Source organism: Jaculus jaculus, chromosome 9 (genome assembly GCF_020740685.1).
Source record: "Jaculus jaculus isolate mJacJac1 chromosome 9, mJacJac1.mat.Y.cur, whole genome shotgun sequence".
Taxonomy (NCBI): Eukaryota; Metazoa; Chordata; class Mammalia; order Rodentia; family Dipodidae; genus Jaculus; species Jaculus jaculus.
This window is the reverse complement of record NC_059110.1, coordinates 28,496,127-28,507,593: the sequence shown is the minus strand read 5'-3', so window position 1 is coordinate 28,507,593 and position 11,467 is coordinate 28,496,127. Positions and strand designations below refer to the sequence as shown.

At 42.6% G+C, this 11,467-nt stretch overlaps 1 protein-coding gene across 1 annotated transcript in view; it reads right to left on the bottom strand.

Annotated features, from left to right (window-relative positions):
- Positions 1 to 892: 892 nt before the first annotated feature.
- Il20ra (interleukin 20 receptor subunit alpha) overlaps positions 893 to 11,467 on the bottom strand; it is a 45,943-nt gene continuing 35,368 nt past the window's right edge. The window contains exons 5-7 of the mRNA XM_012951705.2: positions 10,526 to 10,670; positions 5,584 to 5,723; positions 893 to 1,981 (exon numbers count right to left, since the gene is read on the bottom strand). Of these exons, the coding sequence (XP_012807159.2) occupies positions 1,211 to 1,981; positions 5,584 to 5,723; positions 10,526 to 10,670 (1,056 nt within the window). The 3' untranslated portion in view covers positions 893 to 1,210. The remainder of the gene's footprint in view (positions 1,982 to 5,583; positions 5,724 to 10,525; positions 10,671 to 11,467) is intronic.

Sequence of the window (11,467 nt, the reverse complement as noted above, 5' to 3'; positions counted from 1 at the left end):
AGTACTGCCTATCTTACATAGGAACAAAGTCCTTTAACTGCTGAACACTTACTTGGGTACAGTTACATAAGCTATCTTTTTAGTAACACAGTTCCAGGAATAAATGTAATATTCTATGATAATGTGGTGTTTTCTTTTGGATTGGCTTGGAGGGACAACAAAAAGCCCTTAAGAAATTATTGCGAGTGCTGATTGCAAAAAAATATTTATTTTCACACTCCAAAACAACTCAGAAAGTATTAAGCTGGGCTGGAGAGATGACTTAGTGGTTAAGCGCTTGCCTATGAAGCCTAAGGACCCTGGTTCGAGGCTTGATTCCCCAGGACCCATGTAAGCCAGATGCACAAGTTGGCGCATGCATCTGGAATTCATTTGCAGTAGCTAGAGGCCCTGGCAAGTGAAAGCATTCACTTTCTATCTATCTGCATCTTTCTCTCTGTCACTCTCAAATAAATAAATAAATAAAAATAAACCAAAAAAATTTTTTTAAGTATTAAGCTGCCTCTTAAACTAGGCACAAGCATGTGAGATTTGTGCCTGATTTATCACTCTAAACATGGACCATTCTCAGTACTTGGGAAGTTAGGATAGGAGGATCTCCTTGAGTTCAAGTCCAGCCTGGGATATAGATTGAGTTCCAGGTCAGTCTGCTACCTCAAAAAAAAAAAAAAACATGAATTATTATGGCTCATTTTCATTAGTGCTGAGATTGTTACATGTCAACAACTTTCCATCCACTTAGTGGTATTTGTGTATATATATATATATATTTAACTATCTCAGAATTCTCATTATTAACAAATTCTGGTAGAGTAGTGTTTGTAAAACAAATGACCTTTATGAAATATTTTGAAAGTGTTACATACATGCAATAAAAAAAGAGGAAACAATTGAAAGACATACTTGTTAGAAAATCATAAACAGAAATGGACACAGCACATGCCTGTGTTTAAATTTCACACCGGACAGGCAGACATTCCTTATGTGCTTCCTCTGCCTAAAGCAAAGACAAGTCTCTTCTGCACTCCAGGGTGCATCCTCATTGTAAGAGACCCCACCCAGCAGACCACCACCCCCAGTGGACAGGACCTCACAAGCGCGTGGAGAGAGTGGTACGTCTTTTTCTCTGACACTGCAGAATCTGGACCTGGTCAGTTCAGCTCATTTCCATGACTCCCTCAGAAAGGTTTGTGCATGTGTTGGTTGCTGGTTAGTTTTCCATCTGTACATGTAACCCCCATTCCTCCATAAATTGCACGAAACAGTTTTTGTTTTCTTCTGATGGCTTATTCTGGGCCTGGACCTCATACAGTCTAGACAAAAGGCCCTCCTCCGAGAGGCGGTCACACTCGTGATGTTGACAGTCCTCAGGGTCTTGGTCAAAGTCAAGTAGGGAAGCAATGCACAGCCTGCCAGTCTGGGGGTCCCAATCCACCAGGGTGGTGGACGGCTCTTCTTCTGGTCCCTCTCCCAAACCTGGATGCCCCTGAACCAGGCCATTCAGGTCGCTGAGCTGGGGGCTGTGTGGAGACAGTGGACCCACATTAGCCACTGCGGACTTCCAGGGTCTGCTTGCCTCTTCCTGCCCAGCACGCGGATGGTCTCCATGCCCCTGGCAGAAGTCAGGTGGGACATGGCACTCATCTGCAACGGCTGCCTCCCCAGCAGGGAGACTGCCGCCGAGCCACTGTCCCCGGCTCAGGGAGGCGTCTCTGCTGCTGGCCTCAGTGTCACGGAAAATGTCCATCAAATGCGACGTGTACCCTAAGTGTAGCACTTCCGCTCCCTCCAGAAGGGGCTCTGAGCTCCCGCTGGGCTCGGGAGCATGAAGAGTGGGTTCACTGCTGCTTTTTTCCTGGAGACTCATATCCTTTTGAGACATTCTAGAATCTTCCAAAATATTGACGGTGATGAAGTTAATCACGAGTTTTTCAGCAGGCACAAAGAATCGTTTGCCAAGTTCACTTCCATAAAGCAAAATCTAGGAATAGAGAAGAGAACGAGCTTATTTGTTGAAGCAGAACATCGGGTGTCACCACTTTTAGCTTCTTTTGTACCACGGTTTTCTCTTAGGCTAGGAAAATACCGAAAGCACATTCTGGGAGGCAAGAGCCCCAAGACACACAGAATGGGATTAGAAGTGAAGTAGAGCATTGCAAGTTGTTTATCCGGTGTGCGGTTCAAGATCTGGCCAAGGGACTTGTTGCATGCAAAGGGATCTTTTTAGTTCTGTAAAATTAGAACTTTCTCATGAAGAACAGCAAACATCAAGAGTGAGGTTGGAAGGGGCGCTGCCATTTATAGTTTATGGTGCACAGGTTAATAAACTGGGTTGCCTCGACTGTCATCTTTGTGCGTGTGTGTGCGGGCATGAAGTGTGGTCAGGTGTAAAAACTGGATCTAGGCAGGGAGATAAGATTCAAATCACGCTAGAATAAAATCAGAAAGGGAAATCCACCTTCAGGATTATAGCAGATAGAGAAACTCTCAAGTCATGTCAGCGAAGCCTGTGAAGGTCAATATTTGGCTGGGGCCAAATCTTGTCATCTTAGTAACTCTGGAGGCAAAAGCAGGGTAGCAAGTCTGGGCAACTCAGAAAAAAAAAGGTGAAAAAATTGGGGATATAGCTCAAAGGTGGAGCACTTGCCTCATACATTCAGGGTACTAGATTCAATCCCTAGTACCACCTACTTGTTTTTTTGGGGGGGGGGTTATGGCATGGATGGTCCTTCCTATTGAAAGCATCCATGATAAGTTATGGTACAATCTTGTCACCCACTGATATAGTTTTATTTAATGCCTTTTATTTAAACCTTTATCCTCATCTTTTACAAAACTGTAAGTTTATTAAATAAAATCACATGCATTTAGGAGGATAGTTAAGTTGTTAACTTGACATTTCTCTGTCTTTGTTCTGAAGACATTTTAGTGTTATGAATGTTCCCCTTAGGACTGTATTAATTATGTCCCATAAGTTTTGGTAAGTTGTGTTTTCACTATCATTTAGTTGTATAAATTTTACAATTTCGCTTTTGGTTTCTTCCATGACCCATTCATTGTTTAATAGTGTGTTGTTCAGTCTCCAGGAGCTGGTATAATTTCTGCTTTTTCTCTTGTTGTTAATTTCTAGTTTAAAGCATTATGGTCTGATATGATGCCAGAAGTTACATCAGTTTTCCTGAATTTATGGAGGCAAGCTTTATGCATTAATATATAATCTATTTTGGAGAAGGTTTCATGGGATACTGAGAACAATGGTGTATTCTGTAGAATTCAGGTGGGATGTTCTGTAGATGTCTGTTATATCTAATCTATATCTGTGGTGTTCTTAAGATCTATTATTTCCCTGTTGATTTTCTGCTTGGATTATCTGCCTATTAATGATAGTGGGGTATTGAAATCCTCCACTATGATGGTATTTGAATTTATTTCTGGTTTGTTGTCAGGTAGGTTTTGCTTTATAAAGTGTGGTGCACCAGTGTTTGGTGCATATAGACTTATGACTTTGATGTCCTCTTGTGTCATTGTTCCCTAGATGAGTAAAAACTAGTCTTGTTTGTCCTTTTTGATTACTTTTGGTTTAAAGTCTATTTTTTTTAGATATTAATATAGCTATATCCAATTGTTTCTTATTTCCATTTGCTTGCAAAATCATTTTCCATCCTTTCACCCTGAGGAAGTGTCTATCCTTAGTGGTAAGATGGGTTTTTTGAAGACAGCAGATGGAAGGGTTCATTGTTCTGGTACATCCTGTTTAATTTTTCTCTTGATGGGAAAGTTAAGACAATATTTAATGTTATTGTGGTGGTTTGATTCAGGTGGATAGCCCAGAAGAAATTGATAAATTCATAGAAAAATACCAGCTACCAAAACTAAATCCAGAGCAGACAAATTTCCTAAACAAACCTATTACTTCCACTGAGATTGAAAATGTAATCTAAAAGCTCCCCAAAAGGAAAAGTTTAGGACCTTATGGATTCTCAGTTGAATTTTACCAAACCTTCACCAAATAATTAAAACCACTTTTCCCGAAGTTTTTTTTAAACATAATTTGAGAACAGGGAATGCCCCCTAACTTCTTCTATGAAGCTGGCATCACCCTAATAGCAAAACCAGACAGACAAACAACAAGAAAAGAAAATTATAGACCTATATCCTTGATGAACATAGATGTAAAAATCATGAATAAAATCCTTGCAAACTGAATGCAACAACACATCAAAAGCATTATCCACTTTGATGAAGTAAACCTCATACCAGGGATGCAAGGATGGAAAAAAAAAAATCACATGCAGTCAGTTCTGTGAATTATTTTCTCAGGAAATGTCTCCCTGGGCCATTGTGAAGCTAACTCAACTATGACAGCTAATGCCAGCAGGGTAATAGAAAAATGTACAAATGGAATTAACCAAAAAACTAGCCTATATATCATGTGAATACATATTTTATAACTCCAAGGAGAGACTGTTGATAAATATGAATGCATCTTTTTTTTATAAGTCCAAGGAAAGACTGTTCATATCAAGCAAATGCTGCTGAGCCCTTGCAGCCTTTCCTGGTGGCCCAGTCACACCGTGCATCTTCCTGCTTCAACTTGCTGCTGTGGTGGGTGATTGAGTCCTGCCCATGTGCTCCTGAATGGGTTTATATTCCATTGTTTCTCCTCTTTGTGACTGTCATCTTTTCTCCCCTGGATCATGGCCACTGCCTCCCGGCTATTTTCCTTTCCTCATCTTACCCCCTGAATGAATGAATACCCAGTTGGATCTAAAACACACAATGGTGAACGTGGCATGATCAATTCAAAACCTTTCTGAGATTTTTTTTTTTTTTTTTAACCAGGAGAATACAGACCAAGAGTCTTAGATAAGCATCCTGATTTCAATGTAGCCCCTCACCGGGAACCTTATGGATGAGTCACATGAGGTGGCTCCTGGGACATCCACCTGCCTCTGCTCTGCCTGCTATCTTTTCTGCCTGCATCACACGTCCTAACTCTTACAAGGCAGGGGATTATGACTTAATTCATCTGTGTACCTCAGGACTTTGCCTAATTCAGGAAGTAGCTACACAATGTTTTCAAAGCTAAAGAATTTTTATGCTGTTGAGCTAATACAGTGCAGAACATTAAGCTGTTTGTATTTGATGGAGACAGACCTTCCCACATGCTAGGCAAGTTCTGTCCTCCTGTGTCATGTTCCCAGTCCACATGTGCACTGTATTTCATGTACTGTTTAATTTTTTTTGTTTATTTTTATTTATTTATTTGAGAGTGAAAGAGAGAGAGAGAAATAGGGAGAGAGAGAGAGACAGAGAGAGAGAGAATGGGCATGCCAGGGCCTCCAGCCACCAAAAATGAACTCCAGATGCATGTGCCATCTTGTTCATCTGGCTTACGTGGGTCCTGGAGAATCGAGCCTCGAACCGGGGTTCTTAGGCTTCATAGGTAAGCGCTTAACTGCTAAACCATATCTCCAGCCCAGACTGTTTAATTTTAAGGCCCCTCTGTCCTTCCATGGAAGTGTTTTTGTTCTAGATTCCTAGTGTCTGTTGCTTTAACAACCCACCACTCCAAGCACTTACCAAATTAGCGGGGTGCTTCTCTTTGCCGACATGGATATATCGGTAGATGGAGTAGCCAATCACAAACAAGAGAAACATGATAACAGAGGTGGGCAAGACATACCACAAGATGATTCTAACCTTCAATGCTGATGCTTGATCTGTAAAAGAAAAAGTGGGGGGTCAGGATTGGGTCGTTGTGGTTTGTGTCATGGGAAACTCAGGAAAGGCCAAGAGGCTGTGGGCAGTTTTCTTAATTATGTGTTAAGAAAAAGCTAAATATAAGAATGGGGCTCAGGATTTATCTCTCACAATAGATGCCCTTCAGAATGATCTAGACTCACTTTACATGTGTGTATAAGTATATATATATATATTTGAGACACTGTGTCATGTAGCCCAGGCTGGCCTTGAACTTGTTATGTAGCTGAGGATGACCTTGAATTTCTTGGACTTCTGATCCTTTGCCTCCACCTTCTGAGTTCGAGGATTATCGTATGTGTCACCACACTGGCTTATTAAGTACTGAGGATTGAACACAGAGCTTCGTGCATGCTAGACAAGCACTTTACTAACTGAGCTCCATCTGTAGCTTTCACCTCACATCTCTATAGTAAGGATATATTAATAACTCAGATCATTAAGTGCTCCATTATCCTTATGTCTGGCTCTGAGATTCATGTTGATTCATATAGTTGAAGGTGAAAGTGTCTGATATTCCAGGCATTCAGAACTCTTCAAACCAAGAAGGAAAACTCTCTCAGAAAAATGTTTCTTTTCTCTTGCCACTTAGGGGACTCAAAGTTTTCCATTCAGTGGATGACATGAATGTATGGTATCATGAATGGGACTAACAGACTCATTCTTGCACAGGTGGAGCCGTCCTTTTGGGCGGGATTGGAGCTCAGGTGTGTGCATAGCGAGGTGACAACCCCCTTCTCCATCTTGCTGTGCTGAAGGACCAGGAAGTGTGTAGAAGAATGAAAATGAAGAGTTTCAAGAGACACATCCCAGGTCTGCCCTTGACCAAACCATACAACTGATGACTAGGTCTCACTGTGCCTGACAGTTTTTTTTTGCTTTATTTTTATTCATTTATTTGAGAGTGACAGAGAGAGAAAGGGAGAGAGACAGAAGGAGGGAATGCGCACGCTAGGGCCTCCAGCCACTGCCAATGAACTCCAGATGTGTGCGCCCCCTTGTGCAACTGGCTAACGTGGGTCCTGGGGAATCGAGCCTCAAACCAGGGTCTTTAGGCTTCACAGGCAAGTGCTTAACCGCTAAGCCATCTCTCCAGCCCATGCCTGACATTTTTTTAAAGGTCTTGTACTTTACCCAAATATTTGTACCCAAATATTTGGCAAAACATTATCCTAGATCTTTCTGTAAAAACCTATATTCAAATGAGATTCACATGTTCATTAGTAGAGTTTGAGTAGCAAAAAATGCCCTTTGTAATGTGGATGGTCTCACTAATCAATTACAATTCTAATTAATAAAAGACTAATGACCACAAGAAAGAGAGAATTTTGGCAAACAGCCTTCCCCTATAAATTTCAGCATCAATTATCCCTCAGGTCTTCATGCCTACCCTACAGATTTGGGGTTCACCAGTCTACATAATTATGTGGACCAATTCATTCAAATCTCTCTATTTTATCCATCTATATTATTGGTTCTGTTTCTCTAAAGAATTTTGACTAACACAGTGACAGAGCAAGAGCACACATTTAGTCCAAAGGACAAAAGCCCTAGGATATTTCTTTTCTTTTTTTCTTTCTTTTTTATTCCAAAGTAGAGTCTCACTCTAGCTCAGGCTGACCTGGAATTCACTATGTAGTCTCAGGGTGGCCTCGAACTCACGGCGATCCTGCTACCTCTGCCTCCCGAGTGCTGAGATTAAAGGCATGCGCCACCACGCCCGGCTGGATATTTCTTACACATTGATGAAATCAGCCAGTGTCTCAGGTGTATTCTAATCCATGTGGGCGCTGGGTGCCCTTGATGCCTGTGTCATGGCTGATGAGGGTTATCAAAACTAGCCATGGCAAGGCTAGAGTGATGGCTTAGTGGTTAAGGCCCATGCTTGCGAAGCGTAAGGACCCAGGTTTGATTCTCAAGGTTCCACATAAGCCAGATGCACATGGTGGCACATGCGTTTGGAGTTTGTTTGCAGTGGCTAGAGGGCCTGCAGGGCCCATTCTCCCTCTCTCCCTCTCTGTATCTCTAATAAATAAATAAATACATAAATAAAAATAAATCTTTAAGAAGAATAGCCATGGGGCTGGAGGAATGGCTTAGCAGTTAAAAAATTTGCCTGCAAAGCAAAGGACCCAGGTTTGATTCCCCAGGTCCCATGTTAGTCAGATGCACAAGGTGGTGCGTGTGTCTGGAGTTTGTTTGCAGTGGCTGGAGGCCCTGGTGTGCCCGTTCTCTCTCTCTCCCTCTTTATCTCTGTAAAATAAATAAAGAAAAATATTTTAATGAACCGTGGGGTGGGAGGTGCTGGGGAGAAAGCTCAGTAGGTAAAGTGCTTGCTGAGCAATCATTAGGACCTAAGTTCAGATCCCCAGCTCCTATGTAAAATGCTGGATGTGGTGGTGTGTACCTATGATCCCAGTGCTGGGGAAGTGGAGACAGGAGGATTGTCTTGGACAAGCTGGTTAGCTAGTTGAGCCAGACCGAGTTCAGTGAGAGATCCTGCCTTAAAGAATAATATTGACAGTGATAGAGGAAGACACCTGATGTTCACCCCTGGCCTTCACCATGCATGCCTACAGATGTACATCTGTACACATACATGTGCACACTCATGCACACATACATGTACATCACACACATGCAAAAAAAAAACCATAGTGAAAAAAATCCAGTATGGATGGTCTTCAAAGAGCACTTTCATTAGCCGGTACCACACAGTCACGTGCCAAGGCTGAGGTGCAGACGTTTCAGGTGTCTGAATGATATCTGCTCCATTTTTAGACAGCAACATGGCCTGACTACCTTAATACAGTCCCGACTTCTGAGAGCTTCATGATAGCAATACCTGGTAGCATTCAGTGCCCATTAGCATCTTTACTACAATAAACCTGAATAACTGCACCTGTATTTTGGGGATTGAAGGAATGTGGAGACATATTTTCCAAAACATAGCCTGACATTGTTTTTAGAAGGCAGTGTCTTAGAAAGGCACCTTTGTTAATCAATTAGGTGGGCTCTTTCAGAACCTGAAATGGTGGCCCATTATTTTGTTCCTTTCTTCCACTGGTGAGAAACGGGGTGCCATCTGCTTCCTGGGGAGCTCCTAATGTCATCTGTGTTTTAGTTGCCTCAGCACTGCTAACTGAGGAAATGATTTCCACTGGAAATTCCCTCCTATCGTTTGGCACTTGTTGAAGCCATTGCTGATAGAAATCACCCAACCAAGAGCAGCTTGTGGGAAAAAGAGGTTTATTTTGGCTTACAGGCTCGAGGCGTAAGCTCCACGATGGCAGGGGAAAACGATGGCATGAGCAGAGGGTGCACATCACTCCCTGGCCAACATAAGGTGAACAACAAAAACAGGAGAGTGTGCCAAACACTGGCAAGGGGAAACTGGCTATAACACCCATAAGCCTGCCCCCAACAATACACTGCCTCCAGGAGGTGTTAATTCCTAAATCTCCATCAGCTGGGAACCTAGCGTTCAGAACACCTAAGTTTATGGGGGACACCTGAATCAAACCACCACTGATCAACACTGATCAACACAGCATTTTTTTTCCCAACACAAAAATTGGTTCACTCTGCTTTGTTTTGCTTCTGTGTCTGGCATTTTAATTCTACTTGAAACATGGTAGTGAATCCTTCCTTTTCCAGGAAATGGTGTGATAGAAACAGAATCATAAATAAAGGATTCTGTTTGTCGTAACTATATCCAATATTTCTTTCCTATTCCTTGAGGTGGCTTCATCTAACCGGGGAGACATAGGGCCAGGGTTTGGGGGGTTCTGAGTCAGGACTAAGCTAGAACATGGCTTGAGGTCACCGCTTGTGTTTATCAGAAGGAAGTCGCAGAACAAGGAATGAAGAGACATTCCATGCGGGAGAACTTTAGGGTTTACAGTTTCTTTCATTTTCAGGCTTTGAGTTTAAGCTCCTCTCACCCTGGGGTAGAAAGATTAAACAAATGCAACGTCCATGACTCATCTATCCTAACAGAAATGAATATCAGCAACCCATGCCCCGGCACCATGCTCCGCAAGAAACAGACCAGGGAAGGATGGAGGAGCAAGTGTAAGAGACAGGGCGTGATCCTGAGGGTCCCAGGCCATCCTGTAGCTGATGGGTGCGATCTGAACACAACTTGAAGAGTCTGTCATTCGTATTCCCACAGGAGGAAAAAACTAACTCTGTTTGGAAGTATTCCCAGGATGGCGTTTTGTTTTTTGCAACAGAATTGTTAGATGTTCCCTGAACTTTCGCTGTTTAGAATGACTATGATTTGAAAGAAGAAAAGAATGATGTAAAAGTTCTGAACGTTTTCTTCCCAAGGGGCCATGTGGATGTTGTTCGTGGGCTCCTGGGCTGTAGCGATGGTACCCCCTCAGAGTGACAACACTCCCCAACACTGGTCAAGCTTAGTGGTGACAGTGTCAGGTCGTTCAATGCATTTTGGTACTAGATGTTTTTGCTTTTCCCTCAACCTGTTTTCTGATAGACATGGATTTTTCAAACCTTTATCTAGATTATCTTTATTCATTTTATGTTTGGTTTTTCAAGCTAGGGTCTTGCTCCAGCCCAGGCTGACCTGGAATTCACTATGTAGTCTCAGGCTGGTCTTGAACTCACAGCCATCCTCCTACCTCTGCCTCTCCAATGCTGGGATTAAAGGTGCGCAACACCTCCCCCAACTAAATTATCATATTTCATTCTGTTTTATCAAGTCTCTTTCCTCAGATGACCGATGTTTCCTGAATCTTACCTTCCAAAGTACTGACACACTGCTTGTGAGAAGGCTGAATGAGGCGAGGGGGCCCTGGGACGAAGGCCTCCAGCTGGACACAGTACAGAGTGCTTGGTTCCAGCCAGCTGAGCACCAGTGTGTGGTTGGTGATACTCTGGGACCACTAGAGCGGGAATTGCAAACAACAGTCAGAGCTAAAGAACCCATGCATATGCCCAGACAACTCTACAAGGCAATGAAATACCGAGCTACCACTGAACCTTTTATATTCCTCTCTGCTTTTATTTCTATTCAGAAATAATTTCAAGATACACTATTTTTTCTTTAGCTGGGCAGAGCATGTTTAAGGTACTGGGGCCAGTTCTAGGAACAATTCTAAATAACACAGGGTAGATTTCTTACTCTGACCTGTGTTCTTTCTAGCACTTATTTATGTGAGTGGGGAGAGAATTGGCACTCCAGGGCCTCTAGCCACTGTCAGTGAATTCCAGATACATGTGCCGCCTTGTGCATCTGGTTTATGTGGGTCCTGGAGAATCAAACCTGGGTCCTTTGGCTTTGTAGGCAAGTACCTTAACCACTAAGCCATGTCCCCAGTCCTTTTTAATTTTTTTTTGTATTTATTTATTTATTTGAAAGAGAGAGAGGCATTTGATACCAGGAAAGTGACTGATAGAAGCACATATTTCTTTAATGAGTTGTAGGATAAAGACTCTTTATCACAGGCTGGAGAGATGGCTTAGCGGTTAAGCACTTGCCTGTGAAGCCTAAGGACCCCAGTTCGAGGCTCGGTTCCCAGGTCCCACGTTAGCCAGATGCACAAGGGGGCGCACGCATCTGGAGTTCGTTTGCAGAGGCTGGAAGCCCTGGCACGCCCATTCTCTCCCTCTCCCTCTATCTGTCTTTCTCTCTGTGTCTGTCGCTCTCAAATAAATAAATAAAAAATGAACAAAAAAATTT